General features: G+C 36.8%; 1 protein-coding gene across 1 annotated transcript in view; it reads left to right on the top strand.

The window, feature by feature from the left end:
• The window catches only part of GABRA4 (gamma-aminobutyric acid type A receptor subunit alpha4), a 105845-nt gene that overhangs the window by 29124 nt on the left and 51631 nt on the right, over positions 1-25090 (top strand). The window contains exons 6-8 of the mRNA XM_069105174.1: positions 26-169; positions 1861-2013; positions 12490-12749. Of these exons, the coding sequence (XP_068961275.1) occupies positions 26-169; positions 1861-2013; positions 12490-12749 (557 nt within the window). The remainder of the gene's footprint in view (positions 1-25; positions 170-1860; positions 2014-12489; positions 12750-25090) is intronic.

Below are 25090 nucleotides of genomic sequence, written 5' to 3'. Positions count from 1 at the left end.
TCCCTTACCCTGTGTTGCTGTCTAGACGCTTACCCAAAGAGTGAGATGATCTATACCTGGACAAAAGGTCCTGAGAAATCTGTGGAAGTTCCAAAAGAATCTTCCAGTTTAGTTCAGTATGACCTGGTTGGGCAAACAGTGTCCAGTGAAACCATCAAATCTATTACAGGTAAGATGACTACCAATTAGAATGAATTTGGGGTATTGGTATCTACAGTGCAGTTTTGTCTTACCCATTGTTTACAGGGGATTCTGATATAGCCTCCAGAAGCAGAATGTCATAGAAAGTATACCTTAGGTTTTCTTTCTTTAGACTCATATTTTTGAACTCATCAAAACATCTGTCTGGTACTTGAGTCATAAGTCCATCAAGGAAACCAGATGATGTTACCAGTCAGAAAGGTTAGAAAAGTGTGTGTTGTGATCATTGAAACACACATCCAAGGTGTAGGGGACATTTTTATTTTTTCAAATATCTAAGATAAAGGCTATTCTGCAGTTCACTGAAGTTGCTGATGTTTTCACAGAGCCATCTTTGTCTTGCTCAGTTTGCACTTCTACCTCTGATTTAGAATAGCAAACGATGTAGAACCATGTATAAGGAGCTTTAAGGTAGTGCTTTAAAGTTGTCTCTAGAGAAGATGTGATTGACAAGTGTAAAAGGTATTTATAAAATCTGTGCTCTTAGAATTTGTGTGAAAAAGAATAAAAGATTTTATTTTAGTTTATTTAAAGGGAAAACACAAACTGGTGAGTTAAAAATGATTTTTTCCCCAATTTTCAGACATAAGCTCACTTACTTCATATACATTTCTAAAAAGGAATTATCCAATTTCCTGTGGGGCAATACAACTTTAAGAACATGTGGATATCTTCTGAAACCTTAGCTTACATAGTTACTTAATGGGGACCAGTTTCCCCCCAAAACTTTCTTCATGGGAGTTTTGTTGTCGGTGTTTTAAATTACTTTATTAATACTTTTTTGGACAGATAGTAGGAATTAAAATATTTTTCTTTATTAGGTCTATTTTTTAAGCAAATTAAAAAGCAAGGTAAAATTATAACTCTGTAGAACATATGAATGTTCAGATGTGACCACATATATAGCTGTATCTATTTCATTTCAAATGTTATAACATACAGAAATAAAGTCTTTGGATGAAATTATTGACCTAAATTCTTAGGAAAAGTGATTTGGACCCTTAGAGGGAGAACCAGCCTTGGAGTAAGGAACACCCCTTCAACTCTTGGTTCCAACGTATTCTAACTCTGTTACTATAGGAAAGTCACTTAAACATTCAATGCCCCAGGAAACTTTCTAAGACTTTTAGTCACAGAATTGCTAATCTTTAATGGAGGAAGTTTCCACACAATGAGCTCCTTATACATATATAATATCAGACCAGTCTTCCTCAGCCTCCCTTCCCCCCCGCAAAATAAACCAAAACCAAAACCAAAAAAATTCCCACTGTTATCAATATATCCGTCTAAATCAGTGAGGTTTAATTTATAATTTTCCAGGTAAATAATTTAGATCCCAAAGTCTGTGCTGTGTATGTGTACCATCATTCCTTTAAGTGCTTAACGAGCTTAGCTAAGAACTCATTATACTATAATCCCTCACCCCCAAAATCATTGTCATTATTGGCCCTAAACATTAAGTCAACAGTTTGTTACACTGAAAAGAAAAGGTGATTTCAGCCTCCTTTAAGCATCTCTTTCTAAAACACACACACACACAAGAACTCTGGATTTTGTCACAAAGCTTAGATGATATTATTATTTCAGATATAAATTGAATATGGGAAAAAAATGGTATGCAGAGCCAGTGACATATTTTCCTCCCGTTTTGTTTTGTAGGTGAATACATTGTTATGACAGTTTACTTCCATCTCAGAAGGAAAATGGGTTACTTCATGATTCAGACATATATCCCATGCATCATGACTGTGATTCTTTCTCAAGTTTCCTTCTGGATAAATAAAGAATCTGTTCCAGCTAGAACCGTGTTTGGTAATTACAATTTATTTATTGGTCCTTTTTGCTACCTGCCCTCCTTTAGAATATTGCTTTTAGAATGAAACTGCCCCTTAAGAGCATGGTTGTTAGCATTTTTATGTCAGGTTGAACAGTGTACAGAAGCTTATTTGTGTTTTCAACTGTCCAGCCAGAAAGAAACACATTAAGGTTATGCCTTAGGACTCATGTTACCTTTAGGTGTTTGTGTAAAAATACTATTGGAAGCCCTCCTGTTGGAGTCATATTGAATTAACCTCAATGGGAACCATGAGTGTGAAGGTCAAATGTACCACTGAACACAATTTCCCTTTCAGTGATACTCTTGGATTTGTAGTCTAATGCTGTGTAATTTAATTGAAATTGTATCTTGATGTTAAAATGAAATACACTGGGATGTAATTTGCAAAGAAAAGCTTAAAATAAAACAAATAAAATTCATGGCTGAATGGTTATGTGAAGTCCTAGACTAATTTGGCTTTAAATGAAAGGGAAAAAAATAACCCAACACTTAAATGGTTTAAATGCAATGAAACAAAATAGTTGCAGTTTATTGGTTAATTATTAAATACCACACATGTGGTATATTTTTATATTGGCTTATATTTTGGTTTTCTATAACATATAATGCCCTGAGTTGCTTGAGTTTGGGAAATTTAGTAAGTTTTAATGACTACTTTCCATATATGAGGGATCATTGGGCAAGTGAAAGAGCTCTGGCTCTACAGTCCAAGTACAGGACTTGGGTTAAAATCCTGCCACCTGCTACCTCTGACTGTGAAGACACTTCATGTCTCCTGGCTTTATCCTCTACTTCCCATCAATAGAACTGTGGGGTTGAACAGGATGGCCTCTGAGGCCCATTTTAGCTCCAAACCTATAATCTTAATGATCAGATTTGTTAAATAGTAAGTTAGATTTTAAAGGGATTTTAAATTATAAAGCTTCTAACTTTTCACTCCGATAATTGTGCTTTACTAGAGAAGAGCAGAGAGAGGTGGGAGAACAGAAGAAAACTAACATGGGATGTGCCTGAAATGGGAGTGGGTGATATTTGGATGTTTCCTGGGGCATCTGGATACTTTTTTGCTTTTCCTGACAAGGAGTCAGGGTATTGTTAGTAAAGGGTCAGCGAAATTATATTGTTTTGAGGAGTACCTTTATAATAAGATGTGAATATTTGAGGAAATTATGAATATGCAGAACTCTCCATATAAACCTCTGAACCTTGAATTGGCTTTATGAAGCACCCAGGGTATTCTGACATAGTCCATGGAGAATATGTACAGGTGCTGGTCTAGTTTTGGGCCAGATGTCTGGCCAGGAAACTTCTAAATGATTGATATATTCTGCCTGGAGGCAAGGGAGCCCTGGAAATCTGCTGCTCCTTGCATCACCAAATACTTTCTTGGAATGTTTTAGAGCTTTTAATATCACATGCTGTTATGGTAAAGCCAGACTGCTACCTTATGACTTTTACCATTAAAACCTCCATCCAGAAATAACATTTCATAATGACTATAATCTTTGATAAGTGCTTTGATTTACATTATATTTTTTTAAGTATGGGCCCAAGGAATCCACAGAGTAGGAATCGTTGGTGATCAGTTATTAGTTGATATCAGAAACTTTATCTCTCATCTATTGATTGCCACACATTATTTTCTACAATGATTTTTTTGGGTATTCTTAGAGAAGAAGGGGAACTATCGCTGTCAGTCACCCTTCTTGTGTCGATGACTCAGATGATTGTCACTCTGCAACCTCTGCCCACTTCCTGGCAGCAATAATAAAATTTTAACTTTGGGAAATCAAAAGTAACTAGACATCTAGAAAAAAAGAGTTTCTTAGGCTCATTCCCTGCTCTGGAACATCATAGCATGCATGTCTGCGTACAGTCTGAGGATGTCTCAGATAACTTGTCCCATTTGTTTGAGAGGAGTTTACTCATAGAATGCCCAGTTGAAGAAGCGACCTATGAATTTCTATAGCTCTCTTAGCTCTGGGATTCTAAAGAACTAAAGTGGATACAACTAACTTATTAGAGAGCTATTTTTCTATGTAATCAGAAGGACCTGTCAGACATTCTGCAAGTAGAATTTGCTTTTCATAGAAACATTTTTTTAAAAATTTAAGCATATATGAGAATATTATTTATTAGTTTAGCAATTTCTTTTCTTCAGTGTCTAAATTACACTGTTGCATTCATAACCAATTTCTACCTCTACCAGAGGATTATAGATTTAGCACTGGAAGGGAACTTAGTGGGATGCCCTCTAGTTCATTAACTTCATTTTACAGGATATTTGTTACCACATACAGTCAAAGAGGGTGTCAAAAAGTGAAAAAGGAAAAGTACTTGACCTTGGGTGTCACATCTCTGGGCCTCATTTTCCATTCAGTAAAAAGAGGGTTTAGTGTAAATGACCTCTAAGCTTCCTTTGAGCTCTCACATTCTATGATTCTAAGATTTAAAAATAGGCCTGGAAAGGGGAACTTAAAACATGTGAGTAAATGTCAGCTGGCGGGCAGAAATGTGTTATCACACTGTTAAGTTAATGCTACTTATTTCCCTTGTGATTGGTCAGCCCATATTCACCTCTATGTACATAACAGCTTGTATTCACACTATGGGCAAAAATGTTCATGTTCTGTGTTCTAACTCAGGGATTGGCATTGGCATTTAAATGTGCCAAAAAGGGAAAACAAAAAAGCACACCATTGTATTGAAGTATCTGTAAGGTACACACAGGCCAAGAAATGTCTTCAGACAGATGAACACTGACATCAGCCTTTCTAGTGCCCAAAGAGGCATGGCTGCTATGGTTTGATTTTAATCTGGGTTGTTGCTTCCGCCTGCTGCCCTGTGCAACATTTACTTGACTGTGTGGTCAGGCAAATACTACACTAAATCGATGTGTAATACATATGCCCAAGGACATGCTCTGTGTCACCCTTGATATAATAATATTAGAAAGAGAGGTGTTTTTCCCTGGCTGAAAGGGGAATGATTTAAACATCTCAGCCTGTGTTCAAAATGTCATGCCCTTTGTTAATCTTTCAGATAGTCACCCAGAAGACAAAGGCCATATAGGTTGGAGGGTTCCCTCCTGTTTCTCCCCCATCTCCCTCTTTCTCATTTCCATACTCATATTTTAATGTCAGGTTTACATACACCAAAGAGACCTGGAGAATGGGGTGTCCAGAGATTTTGTTTAGTATTTTATTTTTCCCCAGTTACATGTAAAAAAATTATCATTCATTTTTAAAACTTTGAGTTCCTCAAAATTTTAAAAACAAATGTTAAAAAAATTGTTTTTACATGCAACCGGAAATAAGATATACAGGCAGTGGGGTATAGAAAGCCATCTTGTCCTATAAGAAAGTAAGGGGGAAGAGGGTAAAGGGAGGAATTAGGGGTAGGATATAAGAGAGGGCAGACTGGGGAAAGGGGTATTCAGTATGCTTGCCATCTTGGGGTGGGGGGTAGGGGAGAGATGGGGAGAAAATTTGTAACTCAAAATCCTTGTGGAAATGAATGTTGAAAACTAAAAATAAATAAAGTCTAGAAAGAAAAACAAAAACAAACCCCCCCCAAAAAAACTTTGAGTTCCAAATTCTCTCCTTTCCTCTCTTCCACCCCCCTTACTGAGAAGGCAAGCAATTCTATATAGGTTATACATGTGTAGTCATGCAAAATGTTTCCATAATAGTCATGTTGTAAAAGAAAATGTAGACCAAAAACAAAAAACAAAACCCAAAACCAAAACCAAAACACCAAACCTCAAGAAAAATAAAGAAAGCAAAAAAAGCATCATATTTCAGTCTGTACACAGACAACATCATGTCCCTATGTGGGGATGGATAGCTTTTTTCATTATAAGTCCTTAAGAGTCGTCTTGGATTTTTGCATTTCTGAGAATAGCCAAGTCATTCACAGTGGATCATCCTTCATTACTGCTGTTACTTTGTATACAGTACGATTCATTTTGCATTAGCTCATGCAAGTCTGTTCAGACTTTTGAGATTCTATTTCCCATAGCACAAAGTATTCTATTATAATCACACACCACAGCTTATTTAGCCATTCCCTAATTGATGGGCATCCCCACAATTTCCAAGTCTTTGCCCTCAGGAAAGAGTTGTCCATATGTACATTGTACATATAGGTTCTTTTTCTTTTTTTTTTTATCTCTTTTGGAACACAGACCTAGTAGTGTATTGCTAAGTCAAAGCATGGTTTTATAGCCCTTTGGGCATAATTCTAAATTGCTCTACAGCAATTGAATCAGTTCACAACTCCATTAACAATGCATTAATGCTCTATTTTCCCCACACCCCCTCCACCATTTGTCATTTTCCTTTCCTGTGCTATTAGCCAATTTAATAGGTAGGAGGTAGTATCTCAGAATTATTTAAATTTGCATTTCTACAATCATTAGTGATTTAGAGCATTTTTTTTCATATGGCTATAGATAGCTTTGATTACTTCATCTGAAAACTGTTCATATCTTTTCATCATTTATCAACAAGGGAATGGCTCTTTTATAAATTTGACTCGGTTTTCTCTTTTTTTTTTAAGCAATTGGGGTTAAGTAACTTGCTCAAGGTTACATGGCCAGTTATTTTGTGTGGGTGCCAAGTATCTGAGGCCAGAACTGATCCCAGGTCTTCCCGACACCGGGGCCGGTGCTCTTACTCACTGCGCCAACTGGCTGCCTCGACTCAGTTCTCTTTATGTTTGAGAAATTAGGTCTTTATCAGAGGAACTTGCTTCAAATTTTTTTCATAGTTACTATTGATAACTGTCTTTTCCTCCATCCTATCCCCCATTTATTCTACTCTCTCTCTCCTTTCAGCTTGTCCTTCCTCAAAAGTGTTTTGCTTCTGACTACTCCCTACCCCAATCTGTCCTCCCTTCTATCACACCCCTCTTCTCTTATACCCTTCTCCTGCTTTTCTGTAGGGTAAGATAGATTTCTATACCTAACTGAGTATATATGTTATTCCTTCTGTGAGCCAATTCTGATGAGAGTCAGGTTTATTCACTTACCCTCACCACCCTCCATTGTAAAATTTTTTTCTTGCCTCTTTTATGTGAGATAATTTACTCCATTCTTCACTTCCCCCTTTCTAATTTCATCACTCTCACCCTTTAATTTTGTTTTTAAAGATATCGTCCCTCCATATTCAACTCACACCTATACCCTTTGTCATGCCTTACTATGCTACAATTGATGTGTAATACATATGTCCAAGGACATGCTCTGTGTCACCCTTGCTATAATTTTATATCAGTCTATACCTATCTATATCTATGTATCCATCTATCTATACTCCTTCTAACTGCCCTAATAATAAGAAAGTTCTTAGGAATTACAGATGTCATCTTTGTCCCTTATGATTTCCTTTTACTGTTTAACTTATAATCCTTCCTTGAATGTTGTATTTAAAAGTCAAATTTTCTATTCAGCTCTGGTCTTTTCATCAAGATGCTTGAAAGCCTTTTATTTTATTGAATCTCCATTTTTCCCCTGAAGGATTATACTCTGTTTTGCTGGGTAGGTGATTCTTGGTTGTAATCCTAACTCCTTTGACTTCCAGAATATCATATTCCAAGCCTTCTGATCCTTTAATGTAAAAATTGCTAGATCTTGTGTTATCTTGACTCTGGTTCCACATGGCTGCTTGAAATATTTTCTCCTTGACTGGAGAACTCTGGAATTTGGCTATAATATTCTTGGAAGTTTTCATTTTGGTATCACTTTCAGGAGGTAATTGGTGGATTCTTTCAATTTCTATTTTACCCTCCAGTTCTAGAATATAAGTCAGTTTTCCTCGATAATTTCTTGAAAGATGATGTCTAGGCTCTTTTTTTGATCATGGCTTTCAGGTAGTCTAATAATTTTTAAATTATCTCCCCTGGATCTATTTTGTAGGTTAGTTGTTTTTCCAGTGGGATATTTCACATTGTCTTCTATTTTTTCATTCTTTTGGTTTTGCTTTATTGTTTCTTGATTTCTCATAAAGTCATTAGCTTACATTTTCTCCATTCTAATTTTTAAGGAATTATTTTCTTTGGCGAATATTTGTGCCTCTTTTTCTATTTGACCAAGTCTGCTTTTTAAGGCATTCTTCTCCTTGTTTTTTTTCTGCATCTTTTACCATTTGCCTAGTCTATTTTTAAGGTGTCATTTTCTTCAGTATTTTTTGTGTCTCCTTTACCAAGCTGTTGACTCTTTTTTCATGATTTTTCTTTCATCACTCTCATTTCTTTTCCCAATTTTTTCTCTACCTCTCTTACCTGATTTTCAAAATCCTTTTTGAGCTCTTCCATGGCCTTAAACCAATTCATATTTTTTCTTGGAGTCTTTGGATGTAGGAGCTTTGACTTTGTTATCTTCTTCTGAGTGCATGTTTTGATCTTCCTTGTCACCATAGTAACTTTCTGTGGTCAGATTTTTTTTCTTTTGTTTGCTCATATTCCCAGACTATTACTTGACTTTTAACTCTATAAAAGTAGGACTTTACTTCCAGGGTAGAGGGCACACTGTATCAAGCCTCAGGGTTTTTTTCTGGAACTGTTTTCAGCAATACTTTTAGGGACCTGTAAGTTTTCAGTTTTTCCAATGTGGTATGACCTAAGGAGAGGTATTTACTACTCTCCTGGCCTATGCTTGGGTCTGTGAGTGACTACAAGCACTCTTTTCTGCCATGGAACTATAAGGAAGGTACTCATGCTACTGTGGCTGCAAGCTGTGGTGTGCTAGTGATCTTCTTTGCCCTGGGACTGCCACCCAGATCTGAGTATTGGCAAAGCCACAGAGTCCGGCCTTAGTACTAGCCAAGAGACCCCTGTAATCTCCTTCTGACTAGTTGTTTGACCTCCTTACCATCTATGGGATGACAGCTGCAGAAGCAGTCACTGCCACTGCAGATTCAGTTGCTCCCAAGGCTTGCTCCTGGTTTGCTGGTTCCAGGGCTGGCCTGGTGTGGCCTGTGCTCCACTTTCACCCTGGTACGACAGACCATTCCTCCTTACCTTCTATATTGTTTTTGGCATCCATGGGCTTAGAGGACTGGAAACTACCATTACTGCCACTGATTCAGTCACTTTGAAGCCTGCTGCTAATTTGTTGGGGGCCACTGTGCTGGCATAGCCTGTGCTGAACTGAGCTCCTCTCCCTCCCTGGTGCAACAGGCCTTTCCTACTGGCCTTCTAAGTTGTTGTGGGCTGAAAAATTGTTTCACTCCATCTTTTTGTGGGTTCTTCTGTCCTAGAATTTGTTTAGAGTCATTATTTAAAGGTATTGAAGGGGTTTGGTGGAGAGTTCAGGAGAGTTCCTACCTTAACTCCACCACCAGCTTTGCCTTCTAGTGTCCAGAGATCTTGAGTTAGTGTATATAGCCTGCCTGGCTCAGGCAAGTCACCTTCAACATCTCCTTCCCAATTGTTACTGGAATTATGCATCCCCTTTATTTACCTTATCTCTGTAGAAAAAAAAAGCCAAAGGCAGAAACTTCCCAAAGTACAGTAAAAGAAATTGAGAGCCATCTTGCCTGTGGGAGAAGTAGTCCTTAGGGTGGCTTACTCTACTTTAACAGGTTTCCAAAGCAATGAAGCTCACAGAAACACTCGTTTGTTTGTTTGTTTTCTTAGTCTGAATTTCATTAAATCACACTAAAGTTGAGGTAAATTATTTTTCCTTTGATGTTTCAGTAACAGAGTAGTTTTAATAAAGGAAATAGGAACTTTTCAATTTGAAGGGCTTTCTGAGCTATTTCCTTCACACAGATGATGCGTATATCTATTCTAGGTAGCACGCTTGATTGTAGCTAGTTAGAGGGAAATAGTTATAGAGGTCACAGAAAACCTTATTGCTCCTAAATTTTAATTAAAGTGATGGTCTTTCACAAGATAAAAGACTAATTAGGCTTCATCTCCACATTATGTAGCTGGAAGATTTAAAAGCCATGGCAGGCAAATGTTAATTAACAAAGTTGTCAGCATGACAACGGTTTTTTTCTGAACAGTAAAATACATCTTAATTTCCTTTCAACTGGAAAGTTTTATGGCTTTGTCAGTTTGTGGTTATATAGGGAAAATACTAAAATTCCATGAATTTATTAAATGTGCATGTGAAAATCAGTAAGGTAAAGAGACTGTGAGATCCAGAAGATGTTTGTTTTTTTCCTGAAGGGACAAATTGTTTTAATCACCTAATGTATTTATGGTGCTCTGTAACAGCATATAATTTAACCTCTATTTCTCTTAAAAGCTTTAGAACATATTTTACAAAACTTATTTTTGAATAAGGTTTTTCTTTTTAGCATACCATATAAGTCATCAGACAACACTTTCTGTAAGATCTCTGAGGAGGTAGAACTCATCAACTCCTGAACCAGCCCATCCTACTTTTGGACACTACTATTTATTTTTGAAGTTTTTCCTTACATTGAGTAAAATTTTGCCTCTTTGTAACTTCCAGACATGACTCCTAGTTCCGTCCACTGGAAAAGGGAAGAACAAATGGCCTTGGAAACCAATCTGCTATTTCTTTCAGTACGTACCTTAGGATATAGTTCATTTAAATTAGGTGACATGAATTCTTCAAGACTAGCCCTTTGGTTTCTTATAATCTTTACTTTCATGTTAGTCATCTTTGTATTGTCTCCACTCTCCTGGATAGAGGAAAAATAAACAGAGTTGAATAGCTTTTTTTTGCCACTAATTATACCCATCCATTCCACTCCAAGTAGCATTCTTATCTCTTTCTTGACGCCCTTCAATATAGCAAAAATAAAGCAAAAATTGTTATCCTTGGTCTTCTTCACCAGTATCAGCTCATTCTGGACTTCAGCACTTCAGCCACTATTCTTAGAGGAGTATAACATATTTTTTTCTATTCATCCTTCATAACCCTTGCTTTCATAATCTACATCTGTCTTTGAAAAATTTGAGTTTGTTGATGAATTTTCTGTGCATCCACATCAGTACCTGTAGAAAATATATATTTCTCTTCTTTTTTGGTATTATTTTTCTTTTGGAATTTATTTCTTTGGGAGCTTTTCATCCTACTTCAAATGATTTCCACAGAAGAATTTTCATCCATGGAATCCATCCTGTCCTTTTTCTAAACTATGTTAAATCTCTCTTCCCTAAGTTAGGGTTTATATTACCTTATTTCTATATTCCCTCTCCTTTTCTAATTATGAATCTTACCACAAGACTCTTCTTTTCATTGGCCCACTGCTGCTTCTTCTCCTCAGTTTAGCATTCAAAATACTTCATCTATGACTCCAGTCTGCCATTCCAGACTTATTTCACATTCTTTCCTTTTACACACTATAAGTGTGTATAAACTGACAAGATCTACCTGTCATTCCATGAACCTAAACTATCTATCTTCTGCCTCCATGCCTTTGTATAGATTAATTGCCATAGATCTTAGTTCTTTCTGCATCTTCAAATAATCATAAATAAACTTATCTCTTTACCTGTTGTAACTTCCCAGTGGAATGTAAGTACTTTAGGGAATTGTATTTGTCTTTCATTTTATCTTTGTGTCTACAGTACTTACCATAGTATATTCATGTAAAAGGTGCGCAATAAATTCTTGTGGGATTGAACTACCTCTATTCCAGAATTTAGTATGGAGTGGTGACTTCCTCCCAAGATTGCTATCAGTAGGAACATCAATATGTCATGCTCCCTTGGAGATAGATTGAATCTATCTTCTTAAATACTGTCTATGTTTCCTTGGGCTTGATACTTTAGGCTTTGCACTTCTGTAATCACACCTCATTGTCATTGAAAGGCACTTATTTGGCTGTCTAATCACTTGGTTGACTTTCTACTAGGTTATGTAGAAAAGAAGTTTAATTGAGACTGACACAGTAACCATAAAAAAGATATATAGACACATATAACCATACACAAATCAATGGATGTGAAAATTCAGGGTTCTTGTGTATATGCCCTTTGGAAATATCTTATGCTGCAAAATTGAGACTGGACTGAACTGTGGAACTTTTTCTAGGGAATACCATGTTTTCTAGTTTATGAGGAAGAGTATGGCAGAGGAGTTAGGATTTCAGGAACTACTTGAATGAATCTTAGTTTTTGTTGCCAAATCTTCAGGTCAGTCATAACCTGAGAAAATTTTGCAATTGCTAACAAACATCTTTTTTTCCTTGTTATCATTTTAGAAATATAGTTGTCTAAGTATACTTTATTCTGACACAAGCCCTCCCCCCTTGAATTGCTTTCTCTTCATTATTCACTGGTAATATGGTTTAAAAGTTATTCAGTTAATTATATACACCAACTCACCCCACCTCAGATATTATATATTCCTTCAATTTAGTAGCCAAATACTTGAATAGTTATTTAAAATTTTATCATGTCCCCTCATCTCCAGTTGTTTGGAAATAAAACTAAATATTGTTGTTTTCTGTTTCTTTGTTTTGAAGGAATAACTACTGTTCTGACAATGACCACTCTGAGTATCAGTGCCAGGCATTCCTTGCCCAAAGTGTCCTATGCTACTGCCATGGATTGGTTCATAGCTGTGTGCTTTGCCTTTGTGTTCTCTGCGCTCATTGAGTTTGCTGCGGTCAACTATTTTACTAATGTCCAAATGGAAAAAGCCAAAAAGAAGCCATCGAAATCCCAGCAAGAACATTCTGCCCCTCCAGTTCAGAGAGAAAAGTGTTCCGATGAACCACTTCAGGTATTTGATGTATTTTCTCTGTGGTCTTGTCTTTAGTGCCAAAGATACAGTTGATAAAGGGGTACCCAATGTCTACCACTATGTCATTTCTAATCCTAGAAAACAGAACAAAACAACAAATCTGTCCAAGTTGGGAAACTTGACAAACTGTGGTCCATGATGGAAAACCAAAGGAAATTAACAGCAGCACAATGGAATATTCAATTCAAGTCAGCCATATTTATTAATTGCTAACTATGTGTCAGGTACAAGGCTAGGTGCTGGGGATATGAAGGCAAAAAATAAACAGTCCCTGCCCTGAAGGATATTTTATTCTTCTGTGGGACACAATATGTACAGAGATAAAGAGATATAAAACAGATATGTAGTAAATTAAAAGTAACTTCAGAGCAATACAAAGAAATGGGGAAATCATACTAAGGACAAGACTCCTGGAGATAGATAATCCTTTTCATTTGCAGGATGGAACTGGAGCTGGTGATAGAGAAAGAGTCAATATGTGAGGGCTATTGCTGTGTTGGTCTCAAGGGGGTTCTGCTAAAAGTGGCCTGCATGATCACAGTGTCTGGTGTGTTTCCAGTCATCACTTTATTTATCACTGTAGGGCACCTGTGGGCAATTTCTCTCTCCAGCCAAGCAGAAACCTTGATGGAGTAGAGAATTGTTAGGGATTGCAAATGGGAATTAATGACTACTCTTTGCATGCTTAGGAGAGAAATTAGTTCTCTCCTACGCTCTCGTAGATAGAATATCTGTTTTTATAAGTTAATTCAGGGTTAATTCAATTTAAGAAGTACGTATTAAGAACCTACCAAGTGTGATGTGTTGTGCTAGACATGGGAGATGCAAATATGAAACAAAAAAGTGCTGTCTCAAGGAGTTTTCAATTTAGTGGGTTACTGTGTAATAGTCTCATTAAAAATAAGCTCAATATCTTTCTAATACTATGCTATTACATAATGAAATAAAAGGCACAAAAGTGAATTTCATTATAAGAAAATAAAAGGAGCAGTGAAAAATATGTTAGGAAAATATGCCCATGGAAAATTATGATGCATATACAAGAATACATATGTACATGCATAAATATAATATACATACATATGTATACACACATATATGATGTATAGAGCACTGAAGATTTGAAAAGTCTTGAAAGTTTTGTTGTTGTTGAATTGTTTCAGTTGTGTCCAATTCTTGGTGACCCTATTTGGGGTATTCTTCTTTTTGTTTTTTTTTGCTTTTTGTAGGTGGAAGGCAGGGCAGTTAGGGTTAAGTGACTTGCCCAAGGTCACATGGCTTATACGTGTTAAGTATCTGAGGCTGGATTTGAACTCGGGTCCTCCTGACTCCAGGGCTGGTGGTCTATTCACTGTGCCACCTAGCTGGCCCTGGGGTTTTCTTTTCTTTTAAATTAAATTTTATGCTTATTTTTAGTTTACATCATTCATTTCCACAAGATTTTGAGTTACAAATTTTCTTTCCATCTTTCCTCTACCCACCAACCCAAAACAGCGATCCCACTGTATACCCCTTCCCCCAATCTGCTCTTTCCTATATCCTCTCCCATCCCCCCTCTCACTTTCCAGTCGGGCAAGATGGATCTCTATACCCCAGTGCTTGTATATATTATTTCCCAGTTGCATGTAAAAAAAAAAACATTTTTTTAAACATTTGATTTTAAAACTTTGAATTCCAAATTCTTTCACTTTCTCCCTCATCACTAACTCTTACTGGGAAGATAAGCTATTCCATATAGGTTGTACATGTGTAGCTACACAAAACATTTCCATAGTGGATATATTGCAAAAGATTGACTATATTTCCCTCTATTCTATTCCACACCCCACTTGTTCTATCCTCTACTTTGACCTTGTCCCTTTTGAAAAGGGTGTGCTCTAACTTCCCTCCCCACCACCTTCCCCTACCCTCCATCATTGCCCCTCTCATCCTCTTCCCCCTCCTGTAGCATGAGATACCCTATTTAGTGTGTATGTCATTCCCTCCCTAAGCCAAATTCAATGAGAATAAGGTTGACCCATTCCCTTTTGCCTTCCTGTTCTTGCCCTCTATTGTAAACATTTTCCCTTACCTCTTCTATATGAGATAATTTACCCCAATCTGTCTCTCCCCATCTCCTCTCATTATATTCCTCTCTCACCTCTTAAATTCACCTTTTAAGTATCATCCCTTACCATTAAACTGGTCCTGTGCCCTCTATCTATGTATACCTGCACACACACACACACACATATATATATACACACGCATTCACATATGTATTCATATGCCCATATACCCTCCTATATAGACATATATGTGTGTGTATACACATACACAGACATTTCTATTCCCTTCAATTATTCTAATACTGAGAAAACTTTCATAAGTTACAATTATCATTTTTCCATGTAGGAATGTAAATAGTTCAACTTTGATAAGTTACTTATGATTTCTTTTCCCTGTTTACCTTCTCATACTTCTCTTGCTTCTTGTATCTCGATGTCAAATTTTCTATTTAATTCTGTTTTTTTCATCAAGAATTCTTGAAGTTCTTCTATTCCACTGAATGACCATATTTTCCCCCTGAAGCATAATAGTTTTGCTGGGTAGGTGATTCTTGCTTTTAATCTCAGCTCCTTTGACCTCTGGAACATCATATTGCAAGCCCTTTGATCCCTCAGTGTAGAAGCTTCCAGATCCTGTGTTATCCTGATTGTGTTTCTACAATATTCAAATTGTTTTATTCCTGGCTGCTTGTAATATTTTCTCCTTGATGTGGGAATTCCTGAACCTGACTATAATATTGCTAGGAGTTTTCTTTTTGGGATCTTTATCAAGAGGTGATCAGTGGATTCTTTCAACTTCTATTTTGCCCTCTTGTTCCAAAACATCAGGGAAATTTTTTCCTTGAGAATTTCTTGAAGGATGATTTCTAGGTTCTTTTTTTGATTATGCTTTCAGGTAGTCCAATAATTTTTAAATTATCTCTCCTGGATCTATTTTCCAGGTCAGTGGTTTTCCCAATGAGATATTTCACATTGCCTTCTATTTTTTTAATTTGTGTGGATGTTTACTAGTATCTTGGTTTCTCATAAAGTCACTAACTTCCATTTGCTCCAATCTAATTCTGAAGGAATTATTCTCTTCAGTGAACTTTTGAGAATCTTTTTCCATCTGGCAAATTCGGTTTTTTACAGCATTCTTCTCCTCATTGGCTTTTTAGGCCTCTTTTGCCATTTGAGTTAGTCTATTTTTTAAGGGATTATTTTCTTCAGTCAGGTTGTTGTCTTTCTTTTCATGATTTTCTTGCATCATTCTCATTTTTCTTCCCAATTTTTCCTCCTCTTCTCTTATTTCATTTTCAAAATCCCTCTTATGTCATGCACCCCAGGACCTCCAACCTAGACAGCAGTACAGATCCAAGCAGGTTAAAGCAAGATCAATTACCTCTTTAACTGGTTGTTTGGTCCCCCTTCAATCTGTAGGCCAGGAGCTCTGAAGCAGCCACACAGTGGTGGCTGATGCCTCAGCCACTTCTCCCTCCAGGGGCAGAGGCTGGACCACACTCCTGGACCCCCTGTTCCCAAAGTCCACACTGACCTCTCACTTTGTCTTTGGCATTTATGGGTTGATAATTCTGGAAACTGCCACAGCTTCTGGCTATCCACTCTCCTGAAGTTCCTCCAGCCATGGCTGGTTGTGGGTGCCCTGGGGCTAAAACCACGGACTCATATGGGGCTGGGTTCTGCTTCTAGCACACTGTGATGGACCCTTCCTGGAGGCCTGCTGGTTTGCCTTCAGTGAAAGATTTGTTTCTATCTGTCACTTTGTGGGGTATGTAGCCCTAAAGTTTGTTTAGGTCATTTTTTATAGGTATTTGAGGTGGTTATTGTGGGAGCACACGGAGTTTCCCTGCTTCTATGCTGCCATTTTCCCTGGGGTTTTCTTTTCAAAGATACTGGAATGGTTTACCATTTCCTTCTCCAGCTCATTTTAGAGATGAAGAACTGAGGCAAATAAGGTTAAGTGACTTGCCCAGGGTCACAGAGCTAGTAAGTGTTTTATTTCAGATTTGAACTCAGGTCCTCTTGACTACAAAGCCAGTGCTCTATCCATTGTGCCACCTAGCTGCCCTTTTGAAAGTTAGGTATAGTGTAAAAGGCTTAATACTGAAAGTGTTGGGTGTTTGTTATTGTCTTGCTTAGTAGAATTTTGAAAATTGTACGTTTATAGAACTTATAAGCTTTTTTGTGTCTCATGTAAATCAAATATGTCGTTGTTAACTTGTACAGATGGACTTAGTTTTATATGCTGTCTTGGTGTTGATGGAATCCCTAAAGTATTTTACATTTTTTATGGAACAGAACAGATACAAAATGGTATCTGTTTTCTCAGCTTTGTATTTTTTTTTTAGCATTGTACAGATTGGATATCTCTTTGAAATGCAGATTAACCACTTTTGGTATTACTAAGCATTTTGTTTTTCCTTTCGGTCTCTGATTTTATTTTCCACTTGCTTTGCGTGTTTGGGAAGTTTGAACTAAGTCCCAGAGCAATTAATAAATTGAGGTTTGGGTGAGGTGAAAATTCCTACCTAGTCAAACTAGTCTGCAAAACTTTTTTTTTTGAATGAGAGGATTAAGTTGATTTGACTGATAAAGAGTAGAGATTTTTAGACTTCCTATGCAACATGATGGAAAACAGGATAAAGTCTGGAGGGAGACACTTGAGTTGAATGTAGTCAAAAGTTGATATATAAAGGCACATATAATATGATTGATAGAGGTAGAGATAAACTGACAAATGAAATAAAACTACTTTGCTCCTTTTATTACTCAACAATCTAATAGTTGGCATTTACCTAGTGCTTTGTGGTTCACAATCTCCTTTCCTCACAGTGACCCTGTGAGATAGAGAGCACAGATATTTGTTTTGGGGTGGCTGTTGTGACCTCATCAGTATAGGGAACAGTTGCTGTGGAAACTCCCTCCATCAGGACAGATTAGAGAAGAACTTCTCTTTAATATAGATTGTTCAGAGCCCTGAGAGGTTAAGATTTGCCCATGGTTACACACAGTTAGGATGTTACTAGAGGTTGGATTTTAACCAAGGTCTTCCGGACTCTAAGGTTAGTCCCTTGTCACTCCCTAAGACACTATGTCTTTAGTATAAATACTTTTTCTTTTTATAGGTGAAACTGAGGATCAAAGAAATAAATAACTCACCTAGAGTTCCACCACTAGTACATTTCTGAGCATAGTCTAGGATCCAGGGCCGAGACCTATGTCTCAGACCTAAACTTCCCTTATTATTTTATACACCCCTCTAATTTTGGCCAAGTGAGTTTGTACTGATAGGGAAGAGAGAGATAAAGTAGAGAGGCTACTGAGAGTTAAAGAAGCATGTTTACTTTATCAGACACTAGGTCTGAAATAAGCAGCCCTATGACTTGAGGACCATTCATATGTTTTTCTTCATCTTTAGCACACGGTAAAAAAGAGGTGGCTACAAATAAATTGAATTAATATAGCTAAATTACTCAGATGTAACTTACTTAGAATTGTGTGACATGAGGAAAATACTTGGGGAAGGAGCTTATTTGGGCTGTGCTAATTTTTAAAAGGACAATTACATTTTTATTTTTGTAAATACAATGCTTAATCTCTATTCAGTTCTTGCCACAATTTTTTTTCATGCTATAATTTCTCTATTTTCCAAATCATGTAATTCATTTCTGATTGTGATTAACTTTTCTTGGGTAGAGATGGTTGCACTATAAATACTGACATGCAATTGACAATCATATCCCTCTGGGTGGGAGGGAGGGGAACTATAGTAGTTAATTAGAGCATGTATTTGCTTTATATGATTTACTGCTTCTTTGGTCTGTTTAATCTTTTTGCAGTTTCTTATATGATACTATAATTTATCAAAAAAGAGAATACACAAAATGAGATTTATAAACATACATAATATATATGCATATATAGATAGATAGATAGATATATAGATAGGTATATCATATTTCTATCTCTGTTTTTGATGGCAGTCTTCAATCTTTTTGGTAGGTTGTAATGTGGTTGAAAGATTAGATTTTTTCTGTTTTTCCCTGGAGGCAGAATGAGAAACAATAGGTGAAAATTAGAGACAGACAAATTACGTTCCATTCAATTCAGCAAAATATTTATTAAACACCTGCTAGGGGGAAAGCTTGAAGGAAGGGGGAAAATCTTGCTAACAATTAGCACTATCCAGAAGTGCAATTGATTGCCTTGCAGTATAGTGGGTTTTCCTTCATGTTGTTGTTCAGTCATTTCAGTTGTGTTTGACTCTTTGTGACCCCATTTGGGGTTTTCTTGGCAAAGATCCTAGAGGGGCTTTGCCATTTCCTTCTCCAGTTCATTTTACAGATGAGGAAACTGAGGCAAACAGGGTGAAGTGACATACTCAGGGTCACACAGCTAGTAAGTGACTGAGGCCAGATTTAAACTAAGAAGATGACTCTTTCTGACTCCAGGTCTAGTCCTTTACCCACTGTACCTTGTAGCTGTCTTTCATTTCATACCTTTAAGCAAAGGCTAGATAACCCCTTGTTGGTAAAGTTGTAGAAAGGATTCTTTATCAGGACCAGGCTGACCTAAGGTTGTCGTAGTCCCTTCCAACACTGAGATTGTGTGAATATATTTTTCTGTGACCTTAGTCCCATTTTCATTACCTAAAAAAGGGTGATCCATCAGTAGATTACAAAAATAAGCATGTGTTACTTCATGGTAAAAAATGCATCTTGAGTATAAACAAGCTTTATATGTCACCATAAGGACCTGCATGTGAAAAACTGTATACAAGGGATGATGAAGGATAAAGAAGATCTGAAAGAGGACTGAAATATCACCGATTTGCAACCCAAGTGGTATCATTATGATAGCAAAGAACAAGAGGAAGGCCTCAATTAAACTGAGTACTGTCATACTGGGGAAGATTAATGGCTCTGAAGACAGAAGACTTGAGTCTGAATTTCCATTTCTGATTTTCTATCTGTATGACCTTAGACAAGTGACTTAATTACTCTGTTTCACTCTCCTCCTCTTTATAGTTCAGCATTAGATTAGCTGTCCTCTGAGGACCCAACTAGCTTTATATATGTTTCTAACATCCCTTGGAGGGCTTCTGGTGAAGCATGGACATAAATAGAATGAGAAGGCGCATGATTCTTACAGTTATCATCTCTATTGGTAGAAATAGTACCCACACCGATGAAATTAAAAAAAAATCAATAAACTATCACTCCACTGATAAAATCAAATAACAAGTGTGTTTGATTTATTGCATAAAATGTATAATAGCATTGCCTATTTATCATTCATTGATTCTGCGAGTAGATGAATTCCTTAATATATAACATAGTGGAGTTAGGGGCAACTAGAGAGTGATAGTGGATAGAGCCTGTGGGTCTAGAGTCAGGTAGACCAATTTAAATCTTGCCTTAAATACTAACTAGTTTTCTGAGCCTGGACAAATCACTTAACCTCTGTTTGCCTCATTTTTTTATCTGTAAAATGAGGATAATGATAGCATCTACCTCTCATGAAATGCTTAGCACAATGCCTGGCATGTAGTTAGTATTATATAAATATTAGTTGTTATTGTTATTATTTTATTATTATAATAGTGGTTTTATATGTAACATGCTTCCTATGTATATGCAAAAAGGATACCACTGATTCCCTTTCAGTAGACCTTGTATCTTCAGTTTATCCACTAATGGGAATTGGTTTGTATGACCCATTCCCCTGACTCTCTTGAGACCAATGACATATATTTGTGACTTCTTTCTGTAATTGTGGTGCAATTTTTTGTTTTTGGAAAAATAAACATTATTTGGATCATAATTAACATAATTAACAAGGCTTATTTCCTGTCTTATGGACCCTCTGGTAGCTTGACTGCATCTCATTTTTCTGGATGCCATTGAAAGGGGAAGGAATAAAGGAGGTCAGTAGCATGTCTTCCATTCCTGCCCCATCCTCAAAGTTCTGATTGTTTTTATTTTATATCAGCAGCCAAGAAGCAGAGTCAGGTAGAAGGAGGAGGGGGGAAAAGGAGATGGAAATAATGGTTTCTGAGAAGCATTGGTCTCTTCTGTCACCTTGGAGTTAAATTTGCCATACTGCTGACATCAGGGTAGTATCATTGAAACCTTCCTATTTAACATTTTTAACTAGCCTGCAAATGCCATAAAGGAAATGGAATGGTCAAAATAACATTGCTTTCTATTTTTGATGTGATGAGAAGGGATGCAGAGAAGGCAAGAAACATGGATCAGGAGAATATGCTGGTAATTCTGAGCCCACGGGGACTGTGAAGGGACAGAAAGGGGAAATAGGAAGACTGAATGAATACTATTCCCCAATATTGGCACTGAATAGTTTTCAGATTCAGTATGGAGTTTCCAGTTGGAGAATTACACAAGCCCTGGATATGCAATGATTAAGTGGACTTTGTTTATAGGAAGAAAGGCAGATACTATGGAGTCCTAGTAGTAGCTTTGATTTGGAGGTGAGGCCATGTGGTGATTTCCTAGGGTCTTTATAAGATCTCCTGTTTTTTTGCTGCAAGTGCAAGTGACAGCAAAAGGAATCTTGTCCACTGGCAGCTTCCGCATCGGACTACATCTATTGTCTTTTGGCCAAACCAACTTCTTTTCTAATCATTCTTTCCATCATGAATGACTAAGGAAAAAAAATCAAGTATAACTAGGGATCTTTGAGTTTGAGACAGAGAAAAGTGGTAATTTGACGTCCTTTTCTCACTGAGCTTTTTATTCATTCCCTAGAGACATTCCTTCTGGAAATATAGAGACAGACATTTCTCAGCATTACTTGAGTGTATAAGAGTAATGGTACTAGTTTTCAGTTTCTTTTTTAAAGTGATGACAGAATTCTCCAAACCACCTTGGGCAAAACTGGTAGCTTGCTTTCTGTTCTTTGAAATGTAGCACTGAATTACAGTATTAACGTTCCCTAAATCACTGATCAGCGTGCCCAGTAGATGAAGTTCATTTCTCAGTAGTGATTTCTCTTGGCAACAGTCAACCACAGGAAAGCTTTTGTGTTCTTGTGGGACAATTGAGGAAATGAGTTGGTGAAGGGAAAAGGTAATGTGTGTCATAATGGAAAGTAAACTGCTTTACAACATGTTGCGTGAAGGATATTTTGGTTGATCTAAAGATAGTGATGAATGAATGGATGGACCCCCCCCCCCATCTCCACTTTCTCCAGTTACCCTGCCAGGTTATAGCTGGTGATGAAATGGCAGGTTTTGTTGAGGTAGGTTGGGGAAAACAACAAAAGGAAAAAGAAAAAAAGCAGAGAAAAATACAGAAAAGCAGGTTGAGAATAATAGAAAGGGTTGCTGGAAAGCACTGTTCTAGGAATTCTATATATGAATATATGACATGTGACCATAAAATAGTGTGACTTATTTTTCACAAATACTAGAAGTTATACATCTGCTGTGTGTCATCCCCCTTCCAATAATTACATTGGGAGACTATGCACATATTCCTTTAAAATTATTTTTAATTATTTGGGCATTGAAATAAAACCACCTAAAACTTACATTACCATACAGAAAGAACAGCAAAGAAGAGGATCATATATTAAATCACTAACCTCTTCTCATACAGCTTGCAAATTAAAAAAGGGAAATTATATGATAAATTTCAGCAAATTATTTGCAAAGCTTTCCTGTTTGTTTGCCTCTGAATTTCCTTTCCTTATGTGCATTTATAAAATGATTCAATTATCTACATACATATAGGTTTTGATATGCATTTATGCCAGTGGTGCTACTCTTGCTCATAACAATTTTAGAACTATATTTCCCACTTTGGAATTGCAAAGCCTCTTTTGAACATCCTCAATTGTGACAAATCTTTTAGGCATTGATTGGATTTTTGGAAAAAGACCAAAGTTATTCAGAGACAAGAATGAGGAATAAGGTGTGTAATTAAAATGTGTAATATTGTATTTGGTTTAAAAAATGAGCTGTAATTGCAAAGTAATGTGACTCACTTTTTGTTTCTTTGCCATACAAATAGCTCTGAAGGCAACGAAACTTCATCAACTCAAGTCCCAAGGTGATGAGTTTGCAGGCCAACTTCCAATTTGATATATAAGGTCACAGCTTTAGGAGTACAACTGTTCTGGAATTGCTTCTTCATTCTGTTCTCTACTTCTTCTTCATCTTGATGTTGAGAAAACTGTGATGTGGTTTCTTTAAAGGAAAATTATTGATTTATTTCTAGGCTCACATATTTCCCAGCACTAAATATGGCATAGAATAGGAAACAGTCATATTTCAATGACTGCAGGCTGCTTTTCCAGGCCATCCATACTCGGGGCTTTGCAAAGAAAGGCAGCTCAGCCTAAAGTGTTCTGCACAAAGGAAACAACAGAACGTCAGCTTTGAGATATTGTTCATCCAAAGGAGAGCTTAAAACAAAAAGACAAAAGCCTCGGAAGGACTGTTTATTCTGAAGTCATGACAATAACTGAAATAGTCTCTGGTTGAGATTGTCAGAATTTGACAGCTTTCTATCCCTTCTACCAACAGCAAGACCAGTTTGGTGACCATGTTCAGGTGTTCTCTTTTTGCTGTTTTTCTTTAAATCAGTTAACAGACACAATTCAATCCCCTCCTTACTATTTTCCTCACCTCTGCATTAAATACATATAAAAAGAAAGAAAATCAAATAACATATAGCTGCATAATTTTGCAAAACAAATTCCTACACTGACTATACTGGAAAATATATATATCTCTCTCTATTCATTTTAAGTTCTTCACCTTATCAGTAGCAGATTTCATCATTATTCTTTTGGATTCATGGTTTAGCATCATGTTGACTAGAATTCTAAAGTCTTTCAAAGTTATTTTTCTTGGTAATGCTATCATTGCATAAATTGTTTTCCTAGTTCTGTTCACTTTGCTGTGCATTAGTTCACAAAATTCTTCCCAGTTTCCCCTGAAACTGCCCATTTCTTTTCTTATGGCACAATAACATTCCATTACATCTACATACAATTTTCTTTTGCCATTTTCCCCTAGGAAGGCATTCCCATAGTTTACAATTGCTGGCTATCATGGAAAGAGCTACTATAAATACATTTGAACATATAGATCATTTTCCTCTTTGTTTGATTTCTTATAGGCTTTGAAGTGGCATAGCTGGGTTAGCTGGCTATGGCTGTTTTTAAACTGTGTATAAAAAAAGAAAACAATATAAGAAATTATTTTCGTATTTTCTCCGAGAAGGAATCAGTATTTTACTTCCACTCTTCTTGATTGGTCTTTTATTAGAGACAGTCTAAGATCATTGGGATTGAGAAGAATGAGGCTGGAATTCTAGGTTGGCCACTTGCCATCTGTATGATTTCTCTGAGTCTTAGTTTCCTTAAGGAGGTGGTGATGATGGGGGTGGGATGGGGAGAAATGTGAATTCAGTTACCTCTAGGGTCTCTTCTAATTCTAAAATCCTATGGTCATTTAGGGTAGTGTAGACACAAGATTTTTTTTTCAGTGCTTTGGGTGGCATTCTCCACATTGTTGTTTAAGAACTGTTAACACTCTGCTTAGGCTTCTGGTGATCATTTTTATTCCTTGGAAATATGTATGTATCTTTGTATATTTAAGAGGCATCATGAAGTGGTAAATTGGAAGCTGCAAAGGGTAGCTTGAGAAACTCATATGGCTTCCTAGAAGCCACTATGTACCCTGACCCTATGTTTAGTCTCCCTTGGAGTCTATTATTGCTCTTTCTCTATGTGTCTCCCTATGTCTACAACCTGAGTAGTTCAGGACATTTGGCTTAATTGGTAGAATGAAAAGCATAGAAGGCAAAATTTTAAAGTAATAACCTTAATAAATTTTAACATGAAAATTACTTGAGCTGAGACTGTAGTAATGGGAATATAAATTTTTATACTGTAATGCCATAGATTTAGAATTGGAAGGGACCTCAGACATCATGTCTAACCTCATTTTGCAGATGACTAACTGAGGCAGAGAGAGGTGATATAATTTGTCAGAGGCTGGATTTGAACCCAGGTTTTTGTGATTCCAAGTCCGGTTTCTTATTCACTATGCCTCACTGTCTCTCTGTTATACACCTCCTCTTCTGGATGTGGACTTTAAAAGAATTCTTTTTTTTTTTAGCAATTGGGGTTAAGTAACTTACTCAAGGTTACGCGGCCAGTTATTTCTGTGTGTGGTGCCAAGTATCTGAGCCCAGATTCGATCCCAGGTCTCCTGACTCTGGGGCTGGTGCTCTTACTCAC

This window comes from Petaurus breviceps, unplaced genomic scaffold (assembly GCF_028583685.1).
Source record: "Petaurus breviceps papuanus isolate PSGF00001 unplaced genomic scaffold, PetGlider_PUasm1.0 76, whole genome shotgun sequence".
Classification (NCBI taxonomy): domain Eukaryota; kingdom Metazoa; phylum Chordata; class Mammalia; order Diprotodontia; family Petauridae; genus Petaurus; species Petaurus breviceps.
This window is presented reverse-complemented; position numbering and strand designations above follow the sequence as displayed.